Source organism: Uranotaenia lowii, chromosome 3, assembly GCF_029784155.1.
Source record: "Uranotaenia lowii strain MFRU-FL chromosome 3, ASM2978415v1, whole genome shotgun sequence".
Lineage (NCBI taxonomy): Eukaryota > Metazoa > Arthropoda > Insecta > Diptera > Culicidae > Uranotaenia > Uranotaenia lowii.
The window spans coordinates 27,828,218-27,854,324 of record NC_073693.1 but is presented as its reverse complement, the minus strand read 5'-3'; the positions used below and the strand labels follow the sequence as shown (position 1 = coordinate 27,854,324).

At 31.5% G+C, this 26,107-nt stretch overlaps 2 protein-coding genes across 3 annotated transcripts in view; one reads left to right on the top strand and one right to left on the bottom strand.

Annotated features, from left to right (window-relative positions):
- The window catches only part of LOC129751377 (uncharacterized), a 508,402-nt gene that overhangs the window by 435,309 nt on the left and 46,986 nt on the right, over positions 1–26,107 (bottom strand). The window lies entirely within an intron of this gene.
- Positions 12,529–26,107, top strand: part of LOC129752050 (uncharacterized) — a 32,894-nt gene continuing 19,315 nt past the window's right edge. The window contains exons 1-2 of the mRNA XM_055747840.1: positions 12,529–12,920; positions 13,114–14,415. Of these exons, the coding sequence (XP_055603815.1) occupies positions 13,119–14,415 (1,297 nt within the window). The 5' untranslated portion in view covers positions 12,529–12,920; positions 13,114–13,118. The remainder of the gene's footprint in view (positions 12,921–13,113; positions 14,416–26,107) is intronic.

Sequence of the window (26,107 nt, the reverse complement as noted above, 5' to 3'; positions counted from 1 at the left end):
ATGGGGGAACCCAGTCCAGTGTCCATACCAGCCTGTGCCATTGTTGATGCTGTTGTTGTTGTTGTCTTCGCCATTCACCTAAATCCCACCCGCGAACATCAATCACCATTATCAAGTTGACCCCAAAAGCAGCCTCCCTCGAGGAACAACTCAGGCCGGCCTGGCAGCATGGCAAATGTCCAAGAGAAGATGACCAACCAGCGAACCAAACTCCCAACGGGAAAAAGGAAGCAACCAGCCCGGAAACGGAACGTAACCTTGACAGATGGTTCCGGCTTGTCCAGAACTTGGCATCGGAATCACACTGACTGAGGGATGATAAAAAGGTGAACAGCAAGCAAAGGGGTGCGATATATTTAATTAATTTCGGTCCACACCTGGCCCCTTTTCCCATTGGGGTCATCATTTCCTTCGGGGGAGGCTTTCCAAATGACGGGGAGACAACCGTAAATGGCTTCAGATTAGAGCCTCCGTCCTGGTGGACAGAAAACCGGTGCCAAAAATATGATAATTCCGGTCCATAAAACGAACCCATTAGGATTTTTTTCGTTTTATTTCATTTCATTGAGCAAAAAATGTGAGCAAAATGATTCCTTTCCATTCGGGGACTCTGCAGTTTATTTGTTTAAGTCACTTCCTACTCACATAATTAAAACAACAGCCATGTGTTTTCTGGTTTTTCTCAATTTTTTTTGCTGAGCATGAAAAAAATTTAAAAAAACTTGCTCTCTCGAGAAAAAAAAAAACAGAAAGTGATTCATAATCGTGATAGAAAAAAGTGACAAAAATGACGTCAAAATTGCCAAATTGCCAAAATTGTCAAAATTGCCAAAATTGTCAAAATTGTCAAAATTGTCAAAATTGTCAAAATTGTCAAAATTGTCAAAATTGTCAAAATTGTCAAAATTGTCAAAATTGTCAAAATTGTCAAAATTGTCAAAATTGTCAAAATTGTCAAAATTGTCAAAATTGTCAAAATTGTCAAAATTGTCAAAATTGTCAAAATTGTCAAAATTGTCAAAATTGTCAAAATTGTCAAAATTGTCAAAATTGTCGAAATTGGCAAAATTGTCAAAATTGTCAAAATTGTCAAAATTGTCAAAATTGTCAAAATTGTCAAAATTGTCAAAATTGTCAAAATTGTCAAAATTGTCAAAATTGTCAAAATTGTCAAAATTGTCAAAATTGTCAAAATTGTCAAAATTGTCAAAATTGTCAAAATTGTCAAAATTGTCAAAATTGTCAAAATTGTCAAAATTGTCAAAATTGTCAAAATTGTCAAAATTGTCAAAATTGTCAAAATTGTCAAAATTGTCAAAATTGTCAAAATTGTCAAAATTGTCAAAATTGTCAAAATTGTCAAAATTGTCAAAATTGTCAAAATTGTCAAAATTGTCAAAATTGTCAAAATTGTCAAAATTGTCAAAATTGTCAAAATTGTCAAAATTGTCAAAATTGTCAAAATTGTCAAAATTGTCAAAATTGTCAAAATTGTCAAAATTGTCAAAATTGTCAAAATTGTCAAAATTGTCAAAATTGTCAAAATTGTCAAAATTGTCAAAATTGTCAAAATTGTCAAAATTGTAAAAATTGTCAAAATTGTCAAAATTGTCAAAATTGTTTGTCAAAATTGTCAAAATTGTCAAAATTGTCAAAATTGTCAAAATTGTCAAAATTGTCAAAATTGTCAAAATTGTCAAAATTGTCAAAATTTTCAATTGTTAAAATTGACAAAAATTAAAAATATAACAAAAATGACAAAAATGACAAAAATGACAAAAATGACAAAAATGACAAAAATGACAAAAATGACAAAAATGACAAAAATGACAAAAATGACAAAAATGACAAAAATGACAAAAATGAAAAAAATGACAAAAATGACAAAAATGACAAAAATGACAAAAATGACAAAAATGACAAAAATGACAAAAATGACAAAAATGACAAAAATGACAAAAATGACAAAAATGACAAAAATGACAAAAATGACAAAAATGACAAAAATGACAAAAATGACAAAAATGACAAAAATGACAAAAATGACAAAAATGACAAAAATGACAAAAATGACAAAAATGACAAAAATGACAAAAATGACAAAAATGACAAAAATGACAAAAATGACAAAAATGACAAAAATGACAAAAATGACAAAAATGACAAAAATGACAAAAATGACAAAAATGACAAAAATGACAAAAATGACAAAAATGACAAAAATGACAAAAATGACAAAAATGACAAAAATGACAAAAATGACAAAAATGACAAAAATGACAAAAAGACAAAAATGACAAAAATGACAAAAATGACAAAAATGACAAAAATGACAAAAATGACAAAAATGACAAAAATGACAAAAATGACAAAAATGACAAAAATGACAAAAATGACAAAAATGACAAAAATGACAAAAATGACAAAAATGACAAAAATGACAAAAATGACAAAAATGACAAAAATGACAAAAATGACAAAAATGACAAAAATGACAAAAATGACAAAAATGACAAAAATGACAAAAATGACAAAAATGACAAAAATGACAAAAATGACAAAAATGACAAAAATGACAAAAATGACAAAAAATGACAAAAATGACAAAAATGACAAAAATGACAAAAATGACAAAAATGACAAAATGACAAAAATGACAAAAATGACAAAAATGATAAAAATGACAAAAATGACAAAAATGACAAAAATGACAAAAATGACAAAAATGACAAAAATGACAAAAATGACAAAAATGACAAAAATGACAAAAATGACAAAAATGACAAAAATGACAAAAATGACAAAAATGACAAAAATGACAAAAATGACAAAAATGACAAAAATGACAAAAATGACAAAAATGACAAAAATGACAAAAATGACAAAAATGACAAAAATGACAAAAATGACAAAAATGACAAAAATGACAAAAATGACAAAAATGACAAAAATGACAAAAATGACAAAAATGACAAAAATGACAAAAATGACAAAAATGACAAAAATGACAAAAATGACAAAAATGACAAAAATGACAAAAATGACAAAAATGACAAAAATGACAAAAATGACAAAAATGACAAAAATGACAAAAATGACAAAAATGACAAAAATGACAAAAATGACAAAAATGACAAAAATGACAAAAATGACAAAAATGACAAAAATGACAAAAATGACAAAAATGACAAAAATGACAAAAATGACAAAAATGACAAAAATGACAAAAATGACAAAAATGACAAAAATGACATAAATGACAAAAATGACAAAAATGACAAAAATGACAAAAATGACAAAAATGACAAAAATGACAAAAATGACAAAAATGACAAAAATGACAAAAATGACAAAAATGACAAAAATGACAAAAATGACAAAAATGACAAAAATGACAAAAATGACAAAAATGACAAAAATGACAAAAATGACAAAAATGACAAAAATGACAAAAATGACAAAAATGACAAAAATGACAAAAATGACAAAAATGACAAAAATGACAAAAATGACAAAAATGACAAAAATGACAAAAATGACAAAAATGACAAAAATGACAAAAATGACAAAAATGACAAAAATGACAAAAATGACAAAAAATTCAAAAATTTCAAAAATTTCAAAAATTTCAAAAATGTCGAAAATGTCAAAAATGTCAAAAATGTCAAAAATGTCAAAAATGTCAAAAATGTCAAAAATGTCAAAAATGTCAAAAATGTCAAAAATGTCAAAAATGTCAAAAATGTCAAAAATGTCAAAAAATGTCAAAAATGTCAAAAATGTCAAAAATGTCAAAAATGTCAAAAATGTCAAAAATGTCAAAAATGTCAAAAATGTCAAAAATGTCAAAAATGTCAAAATGTCAAAAATGTCAAAAATGTCAAAAATGTCAAAAATGTCAAAAATGTCAAAAATGTCAAAAATGTCAAAAATGTCAAAAATGTCAAAAATGTCAAAAATGTCAAAAATGTCAAAAAATGTCAAAAATGTCAAAAATGTCAAAAATGTCAAAAATGTCAAAAATGTCAAAAATGTCAAAAATGTCAAAAATGTCAAAAATGTTAAAAATGTCAAAAATGTCAAAAATGTCAAAAATGTCAAAAATGTCAAAAATGTCAAAAATGTCAAAAATGTCAAAAATGTCAAAAATGTCAAAAATGTCAAAAATGTCAAAAATGTCAAAAATGTCAAAAATGTCAAAAATGTCAAAAATGTCAAAAATGTCAAAAATGTCAAAAATGTCAAAAATGTCAAAAATGTCAAAAATGTCAAAACTGTCAAAAATGTCAAAACTGTCAAAAATGTCAAAAACGTCAAAAATGTCAAAAATGTCAAAAATGTCAAAAATGTCAAAAATGTCAAAAATGTCAAAAATGTCAAAAATGTCAAAAATGTCAAAAATGTCAAAAATGTCAAAAATGTCAAAAATGTCAAAAATGTCAAAAATGTCAAAAATGTCAAAAATGTCAAAAATGTCAAAAATGTCAAAAATGTCAAAAATGTCAAAAATGTCAAAAATGTCAAAAATGTCAAAAATGTCAAAAATGTCAAAAATGTCAAAAATGTCAAAAATGTCAAAAATGTCAAAAATGTCAAAAATGTCAAAAATGTCAAAAATGTCAAAAATGTCAAAAATGTCAAAAATGTCAAAAATGTCAAAAATGTCAAAAATGTCAAAAATGTCAAAAATGTCAAAAATGTCAAAAATGTCAAAAATGTCAAAAATGTCAAAAATGTCAAAAATGTCAAAAATGTCAAAAATGTCATAAATGTCAAAAATGTCAAAAATGTCAAAAATGTCAAAAATGTCAAAAATGTAAAAAATGTCAAAAATGTCAAAAATGTCAAAAATGTCAAAAATGTCAAAAATGTCAAAAATGTCAAAATGTCAAAAATGTCAAAAATGTCAAAAATGTCAAAAATGTCAAAAATGTCAAAAATGTCAAAAATGTCAAAAATGTCAAAAATGTCAAAAATGTCAAAAATGTCAAAAATGTCAAAAATGTCAAAAATGTCAAAAATGTCAAAAATGTCAAAAATGTCAAAAATGTCAAAAATGTCAAAAATGTCAAAAATGTCAAAAATGTCAAAAATGTCAAAAATGTCAAAAATGTCAAAAATGTCAAAAATGTCAAAAATGTCAAAAATGTCAAAAATGTCAAAAATGTCAAAAATGTCAAAAATGTCAAAAATGTCAAAAATGTCAAAAATGTCAAAAATGTCAAAAATGTCAAAAATGTCAAAAATGTCAAAAATATCAAAAATGTCAAAAATGTCAAAAATGTCAAAAATGTCAAAAATGTCAAAAATGTCAAAAATGTCAAAAATGTCAAAAATGTTAAAAATGTTAAAAATGTTAAAAATGTCAAAAATGTTAAAAATGTCAAAAATGTCAAAAATGTCAAAAATGTCAAAAATGTCAAAAATGTCAAAAATGTCAAAAATGTCAAAAATGTCAAAAATGTCAAAAATGTCAAAAATGCCAAAAATGTCAAAAATGTCAAAAATGTCAAAAATGTCAAAAATGTCAAAAATGTCAAAAATGTCAAAAATGTCAAAATGTAAAAATGTAAAAAATGTCAAAAATGTCAAAAATGTCAAAAATGTCAAAAATGTCAAAAATGTCAAAAATGTCAAAAATGTCAAAAATGTCAAAAATGTCAAAAATGTCAAAAATGTCAAAAATGTCAAAAAATGTCAAAAATGTCAAAAATGTCAAAAATGTCAAAAATGTCAAAAATGTCAAAAATGTCAAAAATGTCAAAAATGTCAAAAATGTCAAAAATTTCAAAAATGTCAAAAATGTCAAAAATGTCAAAAATGTCAAAAATGTCAAAAATGTCAAAAATGTCAAAAATGTCAAAAATGTCAAAAATGTCAAAATGTCAAAAATGTCAAAAATGTCAAAAATGTCAAAATTGTCAAAATTGTCAAAAATGTCAAAAATGTCAAAAATGTCAAAAATTTAATAAATAATGAAATAATCAATGACAAGAATGACAAAAATTAAATAATTCAAAACAATGACTGACAACAAAAAGCAGAAATACAGAAAAGAACTTAAAATATGAGAAATAAATAAACTCAAAAATGATTCAAACAGTTCAGGTGCTCTTCAGTACAAATTTCAAAATAATCGATACTCATCATATTCTTTAATGTACACTTATTCCGTGAGTTAACACTCCACGTTGAGCTATGGCAATCATTAAATTCATTAATTTAGGTCACACCGCCAAAATCCAGCAGACCATGATCCGAGCGCAGTTTCCGGGTCCTTTTCGGACGACAAAAAAAATCGTTGAAAGTCTTCCCGGAATTTCCACTCGGATCGATACTTCGCACTGCGTCACTGTGAATACTTTCGACAACCGGCAGAGACAGATAGCTAGATATAAAGGTGTACCTGTACTTCCGTTCCCCGAGGGGCAGTTTCAAAATTGAGCCCATCATTCCAGACTTCCTTTTTGGACTGCTCCTTCCAAATTTAGGCCTGGAAAAGGGGGCTGGCAGAACACAAAAAAGGTGTTCTAGCCCAAAGGGCCGCCAGGAATTTTCTTTTTTTGGCTCTTTATTGGTTCCGGATGATATCGAGATGAAACAAGAACTCGTTGTGTGTGAATGAATTCTGACCGGAGAAAATCAGATTTGCTTCCCGGGGATAAAAAGGTCCTGGCTGCGGCAGGTCGATCCGAGTGCCTTTTTCGATAATCCCTCCCCGAGAAGGCCAAGGTGAGGTGAAGCCTTTTTTGAATTTGTATTATATGTACCCGGAGATCCAGACACTTTAGGTGTAAAATTATAAATCCATATGAAATCTGGGGATTTGGGGAGGGCTTTTAAGAATTTTTTATTGTAATCTAATATGGCCCGTCTGATATTTTTGACACTGATATGATCAAAAATATGATTGAAAAAATGTTCTCAACTTTAAGATTGCTGTCATGGCTCAATTAAATTATTCAGAAAAGGCATGAAGTCAGAATCGTTCCAGAAGCTTTGATACCTGAAGAAAAAAAAACTGTTTCACGGTCGCCATGCAGTTGCTTAGCCGAAGCAAAGGATTTTATTCGTTTTCTGGTTTCTGAAGCAACAGATTAAAAAAGGGATAAACTGATACACATAACAAAATAGTGAAAATTTGTCATGGATATGTTTATGTGAACTAGTATATTTTTTGACATACTAAGAAATGTTCATTCGACAAAAGAAAGACATCTCGTCTTCAAAAACAAATCTTTCGAAGAGCTTACTACGAAACGGTGATCGAGGATAATTTAATAAAAAGATGAAACAAAAGGATCTTAACTGAATTTGCTCATTACCAATCACAGCTCAAATGAGAGCATTAAAATATTAGAAAAGTCAAGCCCACATAATTCAAGTTTTCTCAATCCATCGAAAGCTTGTCGTGATTCACCGTTCCCAACAATTGAATGGAAAAACATAATTTGGCACCCACTTTTCGTCATCTCATTTAACGACCCCTGCTCGGCGCAAACGATGTTTTCGCTCGGTTCAATCAATCTAAATGATCCAATTTAGCTTCCGACGATTTCCCAAATTGCGTTTCACCAGTCTAATCTAAATGTTATTAACGTAATATCTCAACAAGCGCTCGCTAGCTGACTGGCTGGCTGGCATCATCATCATCGTCGCGGCAAAAGGTGGGAAGCCCAGTCCTTTTTTCTCGCACACGAGAAAATCGCTAATCGATTTACTGCTTCATTTTGCCAACATTTTGAAGGTTTCTAATTTCATCATTTTTCGTTTCAGCTTAGATCCTTTTCTCCTAGGTTTTTTTCTCTCTTCTACCAGCGAACATTTTCACAGGCCAAATTTATCCTTCTCAAAGTCCGTTCCTTCGAATATTGACAGCAGCCGGAATCGAAAGGCAACTCATTTTTGTCTGCAGCCAGACCCCCATTAACCATCTTCAAGTTTGTCAGTTCCAACTTTTCCTTCCATACTCAGCGTCTAGGCGCACTAGTGTGAGAAAAAATTTAAAAAAAAATTCGACCGACATTCCTAAGGAACGAAGACTATTCTCTAGCCTCAGCTCACTTTCATTTCAAACCACAGCTTTGACATGGATTTAGAGCTTTTAATAAAATTTTTGACCCAATTAAAAATTCTTCAGGTTAATTATCCTTTAACAGTTTTGCATCGAAATGCGTTTCAACCACATACAAATACATATAACAATTTTTTGCTTTAATAATTTCTGTGTCTTATTTTTAGAAAATTCTATGCACTTTGATTCGTTATCGACATATTTTTGAATAATTGTTGAGCAATTTTTAAGCATTTTTCCTCAAAACTCAGATATAAATATTTTCTTTGAATACTCTTGAATCATATTTTGCGAGTCCATGGGAAGAACCGGTCCATGGGGCAGGGTTTCAGAAACTCAAATTCAGCTTGAAATAATAACATTAGGTAACAAAAATGCTCAACAAACAAAGAAAATGATTTTTAATACTATTTTTTTTAACTTTTTTATTATTTTACTTATCACACAAACTCGAAAAATTATCAATCAATATAACTGTAACGATTCAAAATTTATCAGAATCAAAGTTTCAATCCAATTTTGGTAAGTCATTGATAAATTATATAAATGATGTTCCTTTATCTGGAAATTTAGTTTTCTGGTGTACATGGATGTGTAATATATGGTTAGAGAGATCTTGACGAGACAAGAAAAAACTTGTAAGAGCAAAGAAAATCTACCGTGGGACAAAAAAAAAATTAAAATGGGGATGTTCCATTATTTCAAGGGTAAAACTGGCAAAAATGTTCAGCTGCAGATGGTTTTGGGCAGTCAACTCAGTCGACTGTTCATTGATTTTTATGTTTCCTGACTTTCAAAACTAGTCAAAAATTTTAATTTGATCGAAGCTATGGCAATTTTAGCAGATAGTCCTGCTTCAACACAAAAAGAACATATTTACTTTTATTTAATCCACCTCTATTTTCGAGTAATTGCACCATTCAAGATCCTAAAAAAACATAGTTTAATTTTGAAGGATCTATGAAAGTGTAATTTATCAAAATATCTCGACGCTGGCGGTTATAATATTTTGCGTACGACTTGACACCATATTTTGTTTATTTTTACGTTGGGCAGCTTTTTTATTGCAGAAATGAAGTCAGGCGTGTTTATAAGTCAGCTTGATGAACTGGTAAAAAATATTTTTTTTTACTTACCTAATCGAAATTATTTATTTGCGCTGATAAAACCTCTAATATTCCCTACCTTCATGGAATCAATCATCTTCACTTCATGAATAATGGAAATAAGAATAACTTGGCACACTTTTAGATGCTTTAGGATTTCTTGAACAATTTACTGAACTTTGATTGAATAGTTGATTTCCATCTGTTTAGGAGACTCCCACTGGGATTTTCCTGAATTTATTTCCAAATACTTACCGTAAACATCTTCTTTGTTTCATAACTAATCCCACGGTAATTTTTTTGGAGTTACTGTTCTTGTTTCATCAACCGAACCCATGTATGCCAGAAAACCAAATTTCATTTATTTTTGCTAAGTCTTCTTTGCTTATGATATCAGTATTTTCGAAATATTATTTAACGAATACGAACTAAAATTTAATATGAAACCAGAATTTAAACTTTGGAACTTGAGAGAATTTATTCAAAAGATATGTTTGATTGAATTTAATTGATAAAAAAGGAAACATTTAATTTTGTTTCAAGAGAGCCAATAATCAAAGTCAGATTGAAAATCACAACCAAATTCCTAATCCTTATGATCATAAGTTAATAAGCTGGGCTTAAGTTGAATTGACCTCCATGACGTGTAGCTAAATAACATGAAAATTCAGAATTGAAAAAAAAAATCAAATTAAAAAAAAATATTGAAGAGCTTTGTAGAGATAAATATGTTCGAAAATTTATACGAAGATAAAAATAGTAAGTTTTCAAACACTTAAGAAGGTAGTTTTTTCAATGAAAACGTCTTGGAATTTTAAAAACTGAATAATAAAATTTACTTGATATCTCAAGGGAACAGTATTTTCGGGGCCTATGTTTTAATGATCGAATTGGAAATTGATGGCATCCTGAATTTCAATGTTTGATCAGTTTCACCTCTAGTTTTAATGATATGGCGTTTATCAGTATAAAAATGAAACAGATTTTAGTGAAATCAATCATTGATAACACTATGGAACATCATTTTTGGTACCTATGATCTAGTCTAGATTCTCTCGTTATAGAAATTTGAAATCATAACGTTACAACCACTTATGACATCATTGGAGAAAGTTTATGAGTAATTTATTTCAAAGATTCAAACTGATTAACAATCTGTTGTAGCCTGAAAAACAATGGGTCATTAGACTGAGTCGATTTGGGGTCATTTTGGAATTTCTCAAACCCTGGGGTCTAAAAAGCTTCGTCTTGGTCCAAAATTTATCCATGATTTTTTGCAAAATTTTTAAGTACCGTTTACATGAGTAAATTTGAACTTTTGTATGGGAAAATTAAATATTATGTACTGAAAAATCAACATCATTTTTGTTTCGTCTGTGAAACCGAGCCAGCTGATGGATTTTGTGCCAATTTTTAAAATTCCTAAAGGAAATTTTCCGCTAAACAACTTTGTCGGAGACTGTAACTTCGTATTCTATTAGAAAAAAAAGTTATTAGCTGTTTAACAGGGGTATGTCTTTTCGCATTGATTAACAGTAAATTCAATTGACATCACTGCTTGAGCCTCGCGAAGTGTTTCATGGAAAGTAGTCACGCAATACCTCGCTAGGCACCCTGCAGGGATGTCAATTGAATTTATTGTTTATCAGTGCGAAAAGATGTACCCCTGTTAAACAGCTAATAACTGTTTTTCCTAATAAGATAGGAAGTTACAGTCTTCGACAAAGTTGTTCAGCGGAAAATTTCCTTTAGGAATTTTAAAAATTGGCAAAAAATCCATCAGCTGGCTCGGTTTCACAGACGAAACAAAAATGATTTTGATTTTTCAGTACAAAATATTCAATTTTCCCATACAAACCTAAAAGCTCAAATTTACTCATGGATGAGTTTTAGACCAAGACGAAGCTTTTTTGACCCCAGGGTTTGAGAAATTCCAAAATGACCCCAAATCGACTCAGTCTAATGGGTCATATGCTTTCAAAATATCAAAGATTAGACTAGGTTTAAATCTTCTTCAGAATTTGCTCGAAATGTCCATACTTTTTCTCAGAATTCGAAACTATTCACGGACTTCGGAAAAGTTGATCATTAAATTGAAACCTTCAAAATATAAGTAATGATCTCTAGTGTTGCCAAAAAAGTGCGAAACGTCAAATTAGTTCAAGTGCAACATGGTCGATTCTTTCAATTTCTTTCTATTTCTTCCAGCTTAATGCCCTCATGTTCTTGAGTCGATTATTTTTCAACCAGATTAAATCAGATGCTGTATTACAAGATCTTTAACAAGAAGTGATCACGCTAATTAAAAAAAAATGTCACCAATATCTGAAAGGACATCAGGATGATAAAGAGAATGGATTGGTGGTGCCAATCGATTTTAAATTGCTATTTCGATATCGAATTAGATGAAAGTCGAAAATGAGCAAGACATCTTTAAAATAGTTGTTAGAAAGAACGATGATCTTTCTTAAGCATACCTACCATAATTAAATCCACACGGTCGGGCAAATCAGTACGATTTTCTTGAAAGTTTGAAGAAAAGGGCAAATCTGAACAAAATCTAGGCCAAAACATACAAGCGGAAAGTGAAAGAAAATTTCTTGAATTTTAAAGTGTTCATCGAATCATAGCAGCAGTATTTAAATCGTATTCAAAGATGAAACAAAAATTTATGTTCATTTTGTGTAGTGTTCGGCCAAATAGGATTTCGAGTTCCTGTTAAAACCCCTTCTGGGAACACTGTGTCGCGACAAGCAAAAGAAGATTATAGCATAGGACTAAATTGTACATATGAATAAACGAAGCCCTCACTTTTGAAGGTGACTTCAAACTGAACAGTTAACGCGTTTTTACTATCGTTATTTGAAACCCCTATTTTGAAATAATTATAAATTTCCATAAAGTTTAATTATAACAATTGGCGACGAGTGGGATTTCTGCGGATATTACGGCTTGTGCTATTTTTTTTTCTAAGCCGTACTGTAAGTATAGTGAGATTTTGTGATTCCGGAAATTGTTACTCTAATGGTGGCAAAGCCTTTTATTAGAAGTTAATTTTGTTCCGATCCGAATCACAATTTTTAAACACCGGTTATTCGGTTTTAAAGCGCGTCAGATTTTTTTAATATTTTGTTTCTTTTCCCTTTTGTTTTGGGAAATTGTGGTGAAAACTACAGTTTTTTTGTTCCTGTTTAGCGAAAAGCACATTTTTTGGTTTTAAACGCCATTTTGCTTTTCCTCAATGATTTCGTTTCACTAATTCTTTTTCGTTTTATTTTCTTCCAACAGCGTTTATTTGGAGAGTGAGTTCCGTCATTTCCTCACTTTGCTCCGAGTGTTTGGCAGCACGGTCGGTGCTCGAAAATTGAGTGACCCTCTCATCACTGAGCTGAATTTTTTTTCCGTTGACGTTTGGAGAGTGACTGACAGCTGGTGTTCAAGAGTGTTGGTGAGTTGCATCGGTCGGAATTTAGCTGTTGCATTCGGAAGCCAAACTTTACGTAGAATTTCGTCGAAAGAAATAAGCTGAATCCGCTATTTGGTTGGGTTCAATTGCTGTTGCTGTTGCTGAAGTGGTTAGTTGTTGTTGCTGTTGTTGGACCTTTGCGCTGCTGGGAGAGGATTGCTGAAGTTGTAAGTGTGCTGTTTAGCATTGATCAGTTCGGTTGGTTATCCAATTCGAGTGGCTGCAGCATAATTGCAGAGGAGTGTTTTGTTTTCGGGAACAACATTTGATTCAGGTATGTGATTTTGTTGAACAATTTTTTTGTCTCAAAGTTTTTTTTGGATTTTGAATTTATATTGTACTGTGATATTTTATGACGACTGATGATATAGTCGTATTTTAATAATTTTATTTTATTGCATATTTTTTATTTTATTCGGTTTTTTGACTGACCATTTTTATCTTTTGATATTTTATTTAACTAAAAGCAAACATGTCTTTGACCACTACAATGGATCCTTACATCCCAGGATCGATACCTTTTGCGCAATATATTGAGCAACTTGAATGGATTTTTATTCACCACAACTATAAGGAGGAGCAGTACAAAGCATCCTTCCTTGCAATTTGTGGGCAAGAAGTGTACTCTAAATTGAAACTTTTATTTCCTGGGAGAAACATTAAAGAAATTTCGTATCATGAGTTAACGGCTGAACTTACAAAAAGCTATGACAAAAGTGATTCTGATGTAGTGCATAGCTACAATTTTTGGTCCCGTCGACAAGGAAATAACGAAAAAAATGTTGACTTTGTTTTGTCGGTGAAGTTTTTAGCCGAATTATGTAATTTTGGAGATTTTAAGCAGCGAGCGATAAGGGACGTTTTGGTAATGGGAATCAAGGATCCCAAATTAAGGAAAAAACTTTTTGATGAGGAAGATTTGACAGCGGTTAAGGCTGAAAAAATCATAGTGAATCAAGAGCTTGCTTGGGACAGAACTCAAAAATTGGAAAATTCAGAAACTAATCGGGTCAGTGTAGTGGCCAGACTTGGACGTAATAGGGATTATCAACCTAATAAGTCGAGCTATAGATCGAGAAGTCGTAGTAGCAGTTTTAATCGCTCAGCATCCTTTAGTGAACCGAGAGACGAAAGAGGTAACAACAAGTTCAGAACTAAGCCGGTTTTTCTTTGTACTTTTTGTAACCGTAAGGGACATACCAAGGCTTATTGCTATCGACGAAAGAACAAAAGTCCTCGGGTTCGTCGGTCTAGCGTAAAATTTGTTGATTCGCCTAAATCTACTAGCTCTGGTCTTTTCAAAAGACTTAAAAAAGATTTGCAATCTGACAGTGAGGAAGATTTGTCTTGCATGAAAATCGCTTCTATAAACAAAATTAATGAACCATGCTACATTGATGTTTTAGTGGAAAACAAGTTTATAAAAATGGAGTTAGATTGTGGTTCAGCTGAGTCGGTAATTTCTGAAAAGCAATATTTGAAATATTTCAAATTTTTATCTCTCAAGCAATGTTCTAAGCGGTTGGTGGTCATTGACGGTAAACGTCTCAACATTTTGGGACGGGTTGATGCTTTGGTTATTTTAAATGGTAGTCAGCACCGATTATCTTTAGTGATCCTGCGTTGCGATAATGATTTCGTTCCTCTGATGGGCCGTTCTTGGATGGACGTTTTTTATGCTGGCTGGAGGGATACTTTTATCAAACCACAAATGAGCGACGAGACTATACATGCCTTAAAGGATATGGAAATGGTGGAAGAAATAAAGAGTAAGTTCCCAACTGTTTTCGATAAGGATTTTTCCAGCCCTATTAGAGGTTTTGTTGGTGATTTGATATTGAAAGAGGACACACCAATTTTTCGAAAAGCGTATGACGTTCCACTCAGACTTCGTCAGAAGGTAATAGATTGTTTGGATGATTTAGAAAGGAATGGAATAATAGAGCCTATTGATGCTAGTGAGTGGGCGTCTCCGGTGGTTATAGTTGTTAAGAAGGATCAAGATATACGGTTAGTGATAGACTGCAAGATTTCAATCAATAAGGTGTTAATACCCAATATTTACCCTTTGCCAGTGCCCCAGGATTTGTTTGCAACTTTAGCTGGGTCTAAAGTTTTTTGTTCACTGGATCTGGCTGGAGCATACACGCAACTGTTATTATCTGAACGTTCAAAGAAATTCATGGTGATAAACACGATCAAAGGGTTGTTTGTATATAAGCGATTGCCACAAGGAGCGTCATCTTCAGCTAGTGTCTTTCAAAGAGTGATGGACCAGATTCTGAAAGGACTTAAAAACGTAGTTTGCTATTTGGATGACGTACTTATTTCTGGAAGAAATTTTGAGGAATGCAGGAGTAACCTTTTTCGGGTCTTAGAGAGACTTGCTAAGGCCAATATTAAGGTCAATTTGAAAAAGTGCAAATTGACTGACAGTGGTCTTTCACCTTGTCCCGATAAAGTAAGAACAATTCGTGAAGCGAAATCTCCACGAAATGTGTCTGAATTAAAGGCATTTTTGGGATTGGTATCTTACTATTCAAAATTCATTCCAAATATGTCAAGTCGTGTCAATCCTCTATACAAACTTTTGAAAAAAGATGTCAAATACATCTGGGACGATATTTGTGAGCAAGTTTTCAACGATTGTAAACAATTTTTGTTGAAACCCAAACTGTTGGAATATTTTGACCCTGACAAACCGGTTGTTGTTGTTACAGACGCTTGTGTCTATGGTTTGGGTGGCGTTTTAGCTCATGACGTTAATGGGGAAGAACGTCCAATAAGTTTTGCATCCTTTTCACTAAACGAGGCACAGAAAAAATACCCGATTCTGCATCTAGAGGCACTTGCTGTGGTTTGTACTGTGAAAAAATTCCATAAATTTTTGTATGGACAAAAGTTTGTTATTTACACAGACCACAAACCTCTAATCGGTATTTTGGGTAAAGAGGGGCGAAATTCCATTTTAGTTACTAGGCTGCAGAGATACATTATGGAACTATCCATATATGATTTTGATATCATTTATCGCCCTGCATCAAAATTAGCAAATGCTGATTTTTGTTCACGTTTTCCTGTTGCGGATGAAATTCCGAAAGAATTGGACAAAGATTTTGTTAAAAATCTTAATTTTACACCGGAGTTTCCTTTGAGCTATAAAGAAGTGGCAAAATCAAGTCTGAATGACAGTTTTATTTCAAAGATGTTGAGCTACTTGGATAAAGGTTGGCCAGAACGAATTGATAAACAGTTCCGAGATGTTCATTCTATGCATCAAGATTTGGAGATGGTGGACGGATGTGTCCTTTTTCAAGATAGGGTAGTTATACCACGGATTATGCAGAAGAAAGTACTCAATATGTTGCATGCTAATCACGTTGGAATTACCAAGATGAAGCAACTCGCACGAAGAACTGTATATTGGGTTGGTCTCAATACGGATATTGAAGAACACGTTAAATCTTGTCATATTTGTAGATCGAGAACTTCATCTAATAAGCTTCCTGAATATTCTCCATGGTTACCAACCTCAAGACCTTTTTCGAGAATTCATGCGGATTTTTTTCATCTGGATGGCAAGATTTACTTGTTAATTGTGGATAGTTACACAAAATGGATTGAATTGGAACACATGAAGAACGGAACAGATTACAAAAAAGTTATAAAAGTGTTTCTCAATGTGTTCGCAAGATACGGTTTGCCAGATGTTTTAGTGACGGATAATGGCCCACCTTTTAATTCGGAAGTTTTCGTTAAGTTTTTTGAAAAACAAGGCATTAAAACACTAAAAAGTCCGCCATACCATCCTGAAAGTAACGGACAAGCTGAAAGAATGGTCCGTCTGGTGAAAGATGTCTTGAAAAAGTTTCTGTTAGATTCAAACATAAAAAAACTTGACACAGATGAACAAATTTGTTTGTTTTTATTTAATTACAGAAACACTTGTTTGAGCAAGGATTATAAATTCCCCTCTGAGCGGTTACTTTCTTATAAGCCAAAGATTTTACTAGATTTGATCAATCCCAAGAGTAATTTAAAAAATAATTCACAATTTAAAAATGATGATAGTTCTAGACCATCTTGTTTAATCTCACCAAAGTTGAAAGATCCTTTTTTAAATGTGAGAAATGGACATCTGATATATTATAAAAATCCGGATAGATCAGCTTTGAAGAGATGGTTGCCAGTAACGTTTTTAAAATGGTATTCTCCAAACGTTTCACAGGTTTCCCTGGGAGGACGAGTCATTTTGGCGCACAAACGCCAGTTGAAGGTCTGTGACGATTCACATCGGAAAGCTAGGCGTTCTACAGCTTTCAACGAGGGACGGTTCTTGGAATTGAATCGATCTGACAATTTTGCCTCGTTAGGAAACGATGTTGAACCAGTTCTACCGCACGCTGAATTACCCGTGGAGCCTGGCCGCAGTGCTAGTTTCAAAAGGAGAAGACATAAAGATGAAGAAGCAGATAGTGATTCCGATAGTGATTTTTATGGGTTTGCTGCCGACTCTTTCATCTTTTCGGAGAATGAAAATATTAGGAATGAAGATAGAGATTATGATTCAGGAAAGATCAGAAGATCAAAAAGATCCACGAAAAGAAAAAGGATAGACGATTTTGTTTATTATTAGTACACATCGATAAATTTAGTGATAGGTGAAGTTTCATTATTTTGATTTGGTATTTTCAATACTTTCGATTAGAAACATGAATTTAAAATCATAGGATTAGCTTTGAAATGAATGTATAATTTAAATTGATTGAAATTTGAAAACTATCTACTAACTTCTAATGGATGAAGGAGTTGTAGTGTTCGGCCAAATAGGATTTCGAGTTCCTGTTAAAACCCCTTCTGGGAACACTGTGTCGCGACAAGCAAAAGAAGATTATAGCATAGGACTAAATTGTACATATGAATAAACGAAGCCCTCACTTTTGAAGGTGACTTCAAACTGAACAGTTAACGCGTTTTTACTATCGTTATTTGAAACCCCTATTTTGAAATAATTATAAATTTCCATAAAGTTTAATTATAACATTTTGGAATTGTATAAAATCGTTTTTAAACACAAAATCTTCGAATTTTCAAAGAGAAATAAGAGAATTCTTCATTGGATTTATGGGCAAGCCTGGATATTCCAAGAAAATCTGGAATCAACGATAATCAAAGTATGAAGTGATTCTTGTCAGCATTCTCCTGAACTCCGGAGTACAGGGAAAAATACAAAATACTAAGATTTTTAACTCAAACCGTAAGTTTTTAATAATTTTATAGATTTTTTAACTTAACATTTGATTATTTTATAAATTATTCAAAATCATTTGAAAATTTAGACAAGTCTGTGATTGTATAAATTTGAAAAATAAATACTCGGCCTATTCGACCGAATACTTAGCTCACCTATCCGGTGAGCCGTATATTCGCTCTATGCAGGACAATCATTCATATCATTCAATAATATTTCAGATATTAGAATTTTATTTTAACGCTTTTACGTTCGGAGAAAAAGGCAAATTTTTAAAAATGTAAGAAAGTTATCTAAAATCTAGTGCAATTTTTTTTTTTTTGACGTTCTGTCAAGTGGTTTCTGAGATACAGTCCAATACAGAAGGTCATCGAATAATTTTTATGGAAATAAATTCAGGAAAATCCCAGTCGGAGACTCCTAAACAGATGGAAATCAACTATTCAATCAAAGTTCAGTAAATTGTTCAAGAAATCCTAAAGCATCTAAAAGTGTGCCAAGTTATTCTTATTTCCATTATTCATGAAGTGAAGATGATTGATTCCAAAAAGGTAGGGAATATTAGAGGTTTTATCAGCGCAAATAAAAAATTTCGATTGGGTAAGTAAAAAAAATTTTTTATCAGTTCATCAAGCTGACTTATAAACACGCCTGACTTCATTTCTGCAATAAAAAAGCTGCCCAACGTAAAAATAAACAAAATATGGTGTCAAGTCGTACGCAAAATATTATAACCGCCAGCGTCGAGATATTTTGATAAATTACACTTTCATAGATCCTTCAAAATTAAACTATGTTTTTTTAGGATCTTGAATGGTGCAATTACTCGAAAATAGAGGTGGATTAAATAAAAGTAAATAAGTTCTTTTTGTGTTGAAGCAGGATTATCTGCTAAAATTGCCATAGCTTCGATCAAATTAAAAGTTTTGACTAGTTTTGAAAGTCAGGAAACAAAATGTTTATTTGAAAAAGGGTGGTTAATCAATCAATCAATTCATGAGCGACTTGAAATGACTTAGGCCTAGAATGGTTAAGAATTAAATTTAGACGCCAAATTTCCCAGAAGTTTGTAAACACTTATTGTTTAAAAACCTTTGACGATCAAGAAGTTTCCCGTTACTATGATAAAATAACTTTTTTAACTGAAAAACAAATCCCGGAAAAAGTTTCTTCGGTATTTAAATTTTGTTTGAATATAATATGTTTGTGTTCTTTTAAAAAATTAATTAAAAATATTTTCGTATATAAATAATCATTTAATAATTTTGAACATTTCGAAAACAGTGAAACCGTTTTTTCCACATGTATCTTTTAATAATTTTTTCATAATCTAAAAAACATTTTTTCCATAACTTTTGAAAAAAAATTGGATTATTTTTGTAACAATATCCATTTATTTCTATATTATATAAGCGTTTTACAAAATTTAAAATTATTTTTGAATAATTTTTAATCAAATTCAATTATTTCTTAATCATTTGATAACTTTAAAATTATTTATGAATTATTATTTTCCTATTTAATGAACTCTTTCTGTATCATATTTTAAATTAAATTGTTTATAATTAAAAATCATTTTTAAAACATTTTTTTAATAATTTCCTTTTCATTTTTCAAACATTTCAGAATAAACTATGAGTTATTTGATCCGTTTTATATATTTTTGTTTTTTTTTTTGAAAATCTTCTTGTTTTGTTATTTTTTTTAAATATGCATGATTCCAATTCATTTTTGGAATATTTTGCATTTTTTTTTTCAAACGAAGGTCACCAGATTGGGCGGTTTCATTTGGACTTTCTCAAAATTATGTTACAAAATTTTGGAGAGATCCAGTTCAGCGCGGTTGCCCGGATTTGTCCATTGAAAAAAGACTGTATTTTGCTTGGATTTATTCATACTATTTGCAAAACCATACCAAATAGTCAGATTGAATTATTATCAATATTGATTGTTGGATCTAACTTCTTTATGAAAACTTCATCAAATTCGAATATAGAGGTTTTGATAAGATAATGGGCGATGAAAATGTGCTCCTACCAAAAACTATTTTCATTTGATTTTTGAAAGGATTTAAGTCGCAGGCTAGTTCACTTCTGAGTATTTTTTGTTCTTTTATTGAATAATTTATTTTGTTTTTTAGCATATTTGCCCGGATTTTGCTAGATTTTTTGATACAATAACCGTGATACGTGTGGGAAACATTCTGGCTACCTTATTTCAAACCGTTTGAAATATTTAATTCAGAATAATTTGGATTGATTATAACTCGATTTTATTAATATTTAATCAGTTTTCATAACTTTGATTGTTTCGCATCGTTTCAAATGGGTTTGATTATTTTTTTTCCTTTTAGGTGTTTATACAATTGAAATCAATTTTAAATTAATTCTAACTTTTAATATACTTTGAAAATAACAAATCACAAATCTTTAGCCATGTTTAAGCGATACAAATCATTATAAAACCGAAGATCATTTATCATTACATTTATTTATAATTACATTTATCATTTTTTTACATGATTTTTCGTTTACATTTATTTAAGATCATTCAAAATAAATTTGAGTGTCATATTTCTGCAATTAATGAGTCTTTTAAGTCAATCACATTTATGATTTGTATACTTTTATATCTTGTCCAGTGTATTTCAATCTTCCATTTGTTTTTAATGTTATTTTTCGTCATGTTTGTGTCTTTTTGTTCTAAAACATGTGTTAATGCTCGAAAATAACACATAAATTACTTGCACTTAAAAAATAAATTCCTAATTTTACAAACATGAACAAATGACATAAATTGACAAATAAATGGTACAAAAATGATATAAATGCTGAGTCGAACGAGTATGCGACTGAAAGTCCTTAAAATTGCTAACGGTTTCACTTCTGTCAACTTGTTCATTGTTTTCTTATTTTAATACAATTTTGGTGTCATATTTGTGTATGTAATTTTTGTATCATACCGGTTGTCATTTCTGATATTTGTAATTTTTTTCCGTTTCAGACTTTTTTCAGTTTTGTACATATTTGTTAAAGTTCTTGTTTTTTCGCAAAAGGGAAAGTATACATAAAAAGTGTGAGGAATATTTTGTTATTAAATTTCCAGTTCGATTCGAGACCAATGAACTTATTTTTGCAAAATATCTCCATTTCTGTTCAGTTTTCGTCTTCAGAATCCAGTTGGGGTTCAACCCACCCATTACAACCAATAAGCGTCGTATTGTAGACATAACCTGCGGGCTTCCCAAAAAATCAGTAGACGTCTCCGATATCTAGGAAAAACGATCAGCCACCCCAAACGGGCAAATTTCGTTATTCCTGTCGACGAACGGGTGTGTTTGGTTTGGCCCAAGTTGATCCCTCGCAAAACATGTTGAACGACAACATTTCGTCCGGGATAGGAAAATAAAATATCGACTAAGAAGAGATACACCAACACACCGGCACCAATCTTCTGAAGACGGCAAAGTTTAGAGGAAATGTGGAAAACGTCGTCGTGGTGGTCGGGGAAAAATATTTTCCGCTTGCCAAAAACGTCTTGATATTGGAGCTGCTTCGATTTCCTTACCCTAGGAAGCTGGGGAGAAAACTGAAGATGGACTGGGACTCAAGCTTCGGAGTCTGTTATGGGGTTGCCGCCCTCACGATTTCAGTTTTTGGCCCCGAAGTTATCAAGCGATGGCGGTGTGGTGGCTGCCTGAAATTTATTGCCAATGCGTGAGGCGAAATGAATTATGCCGATCGAGACGGTTTTTTGGAGCCGACTTTTTAGGTATACGTTCAGATGTAGATATCTGCTGCCGCCGTTTGGTATTCAGATTTTTTTTCGCTGTCGTTGGGAAAACTCCTGGCAAAGAAACCAGAAATAACGGACCCATACTTGAACTGCAGAGTTTTGGGGAATGAGGGAAGAATCAATTTTGAAATTGAACTTACTTCTTTACTTGCGCGGCGCGACATGAAACTTGGTTGGCAAGCTGCTTTAAATTATGTGCTTGATGGGAAAGTCAATCGAAATTGGAAATATTGAAAATAATTTCGATAGAAAGTAAGGGAGGATTCAGTTTACATAGAAGTAGCACTCGTTTTGAAGAAAACAGCTTGAAGCTGTGAATTTGAAAAAAAAACTTATAGAATTCGATAAAAGTTAATTTTATATAGGAGAGAGTGGGGTATCGTGGGCCATGGGGAAACTTGGGCCACTTTTAATATCTCAGATGTGTGTTGAGATAAAAATCTCAAACCAACTGTCATCGTCGTCGCTATGCGTGAACATATATTCCTATATGTTGTTGACTGAAATTCGCATCGTATGCTTTTTTTATTTATCAAGCTAAAAAAAGTTAGAAAAATTTACTTACATAATTAAAAAAACACCCGCTAATTTCATCGATGGGGAACCTAAAGTGCATAAAAAAAATATGCTCATACGCTTATGATCTTAGTTTTGTCATGATCTTTCACGTGGAAAAGGAATTTTTGATGAAACATCAATTAGTCACACAAACGCAACCAATTTGCAAATCATAGCTTGTGGGGAATCGTGGGCCACACATTTTGAATCACCTATATTTTTATGTTTTTATACACATTCAGAACTTAAAATACGTTTTACCTATCTGCAAAGTTTTCTTATGCCAAATGAAGAGTTAAGAAAAATATTTTGTCGAAATTGCTTTTAAATAACGAAATGAATTAGGAAATCACAGTTTTGGGTTAACTCATAAACTTTGCATGTTATTTGGTCAATTTGGATTTGGTGGCCCACGATTCCCCACCATTTTTCAAAATCCAAAAAATATTGCTTTTTTTTAAACAGTCAGAATTTGGGGCAAAAAACTTATTAAAAATTTAAAAAAAAATACCTTACGATACTTTGAAAATGTAGAAAACCATACCATTTTTTATTTTCATTTTATCTTTTATAATAAAGAAGTTATGGATCAACGAAAAAAAGTGACCCATGATTCCCCACTCTCCCATACATAATAGAGAACGCATCAAAACAGGTAAAACAGAAATCAATAAATTTTCGATAAACTTTGAACTAACCGTTTTTGAGCTGTTGGAACTCAGGCGTCTTTGTTTTTGCGACAGTTAGGGGAGATGGGGGCATAATGGCCACCTTAAGGAAAACGGTTATTTAACCATAGAAAATAGCTATAATATGGAGGTTACATTATTGTTCCGTGTTCAGACACTTGAAAAGCCTATTCCCTAACGGGCTGAAACGTGAAAAACTAGATGAAAACGTTAAAAAATGCATTTTAAAAAATTTTGCCAAAAACTGAAAACCAGCCACTGTGGAGGCATAATGAGAACCCCCCCTGAGGCAATATGAGCACCATTAATCAGGGCAAGATGTGCGGTTTCTGCCGGGGAATCTGGTAGCGAATTCAATTCGATGAAGTCAGGTGAGTCGTAGATTCATCAAACAAAGCAATAACAAAATAATCTAGGTCTGTTTGTAGAATACAAACAATTCACGCACTCCCATACATTATGTGCTTTGTTCGGAGGATGATGCTACTAGCCGTATAGTGTAACAATAAAAAAATCGATCATGAATTGTAAATGGAAAAAAATCACCTCGAACAGAAATCTAACGCTAATCTTTTGATTACCTCTCCGACATCGATCGTCGGATGAAAACTAGTCAGGGTGTGGCGCTATAAATCAATTTTAATTCGCTGCTAGATTCTACGGCAGATAATGCTCATTATGCCTCGATAATATGGTGCTCTATATGCCCCTAGTCAACAAATTTAAGTAAAAACGTGTTTTAAAATTGATAAAAGTGAAAAATCAAAAATTTTATGATGGTAAAAATTGAGAAACAATGTGTACATCATGTTGCAGTGCGTACATTATAGATCAAGGTTATTTTAAGATCATAAGAGCTTATTTCGTGGTGCTCAAAAATTATAATATTTTCGTAACTGGAGAACCAAGCTAGTTTTTTTTAAATATCTCTATAAAGATGATAAGGAGATTCCTTTTTTTGTGAAAAATTAATACTATAGGAAGTACGAAACAAATCCTCATGAAAATTTATTTAAGAAAATACGTACTTTCGTAGAAAAGAGTAGTGCTCATTATGCCCTGGGAGCTCGTTATGCCCTCATCTCCCCTAAGTATTAATACCGGGAAACGAACTTCAAACCAAGCGAAAACATGGTCAATTACAAAAATTATTATCTATACGATATTTTCTACCACATTAATTCTCGGTTTTTTATTGTTTGATTTTAATTACAAACACATAAATTTATCATAAAGTTCTTTTTTTTTAAATTATGTCCAAGTGTAGTGATGTCTTCAAAATATTTGCAATTTCTCGGTAAATGAACACAGTAAATATTTTTGGGTGACTGATAACTGGCATATTCCATGTAATTATCAGAGTTTTTTTTATAGATATATTTTATATTTCAAAAAATTTTGAAAGTATAATTTTTCATGATATCTTTGAGGACATATGTATAATGAACATCCGAAAACTAAATTGCCCATTCTAAGGTTAGGTTATTACATTTTCGGCGAAATGTCTTGAGCAAGTTTCACCAAAATAATCATACTTGATTTTTTAGAAGCCTAAAACACGATTTATAAGGTGATGTTGTGTTTCGATGAAAAATAAAAAAAAGTTTGTATGTAATGTATTTTTAGTTTAAACTTTCGTTTAATAACTCCTGTGTTTTAATCCAATTCACTCGGATATCGCCCGGATTTTAGGTTGAAAATTTGGAAAACTAATGCCCGGATAAAAGCAGGTTTCAAGATTAAATATCCTGGATTTGTCCGGCCTGGACACGTCAAAAGATTAACTTGGTTCTGAGGTAACAAAAAAGTATTATTCTAGAGCTAAGTAAATAATCGCTCATGATCACTTAAGCAACTTAATCTCAAATCTGCCCTCTGCAATATCGCGTAGGAGAAAGTCGGGAAAGGCGGACGGACACACTTTCAATATATCGAAAATTACAGTGTTTAGCAAAAAACTAATGATTGGAATATGTTTGCCTCAATGTAACATCACTGTCCAAACCGTATGTTGATTAACACTAAACGTACCGGAGGGGGTCAAACGACAGGGTTTTATCTGTAAAGGATGATTACGCCTAATATATATTTTTTGCCGCTAATTTAACTTCAGAACTATTTTTAATTTTAAAAAGGAAGTATTTTAACATTTTTATAATTCATCTAAGTTTTGTGGGTTTTGAATAACGCATGTGATATACCTATTCAAACCGCGGCAAATAACGGCAAATCCTTTTTTTCGCTAAAACTCTCTTGTTTCTCAACAGATTTCTACAAAATTTATAGTTTTGGGAAGCTTATAATGTGAATCAAATATGATTTTCAGATAATTTTCAGCTACAGCCACTTATTCTAAAATTATTCAAAGTCCAAGAATTTTTTTAAAACATGCTTCGGGGAAAGACTGTTAAGTCCGTAGGAAGAACCGACTCATGGGGGGGGGGGTTTGGTGAGTGATTTCTATCTATGATTTTTTGCCCAACAATCAACAAATACGAAAACAAATAAAACAAATTAAGTTTGTAACTATATAATTATTTATTTGTAAGCACTTTGACATTAAAAGTTTTTGTATTAAATAGTAACTTTAGAAAATTGGTCCTAAACCTAAAAGGTGAGCTAAATTCGCTTCCATCGATGGTTAAATTTTTTGAATTTGATCAAACTTAGTTGATTTGGGCATAAAGTGGGCTTTTTAAGAAGAGCCCTTTTCTTGAATTAAAACTTTTTCTATATTCAAATCAAACAAGTCCAATTTTCCTTACTATTTTGCAAATTCAAAAATTCTAACTTTTGATAAAAATGATTCAAATTTTCGAAAAAAAAGAGATAAAAATCATCAAATTTTCGGATAAAATTTTCTGGATGCAAACTTGAACCAAATGAGTGATTTAAATAAGAAATTTGGCTTTAAAAAACTGCAATATTAACACATTGCGGAACAAATACGAGATACCTAGTTTTTTCGCTTGCCGCTGTATGCTCCATTAAAAAGCATAATTAAACGTTATGAATCTTATAATGAAACCTCATTCTACAAAATTTAACACAACACTTTGCCTTACTCAAATATCTACATAAAACTAGCATTTTTATTTTTTAATTTCTGAAATATTGAATGCCGAATTTTGTACAGATTTTTAAGGTAAAGATGTTTCTTTAACAGCA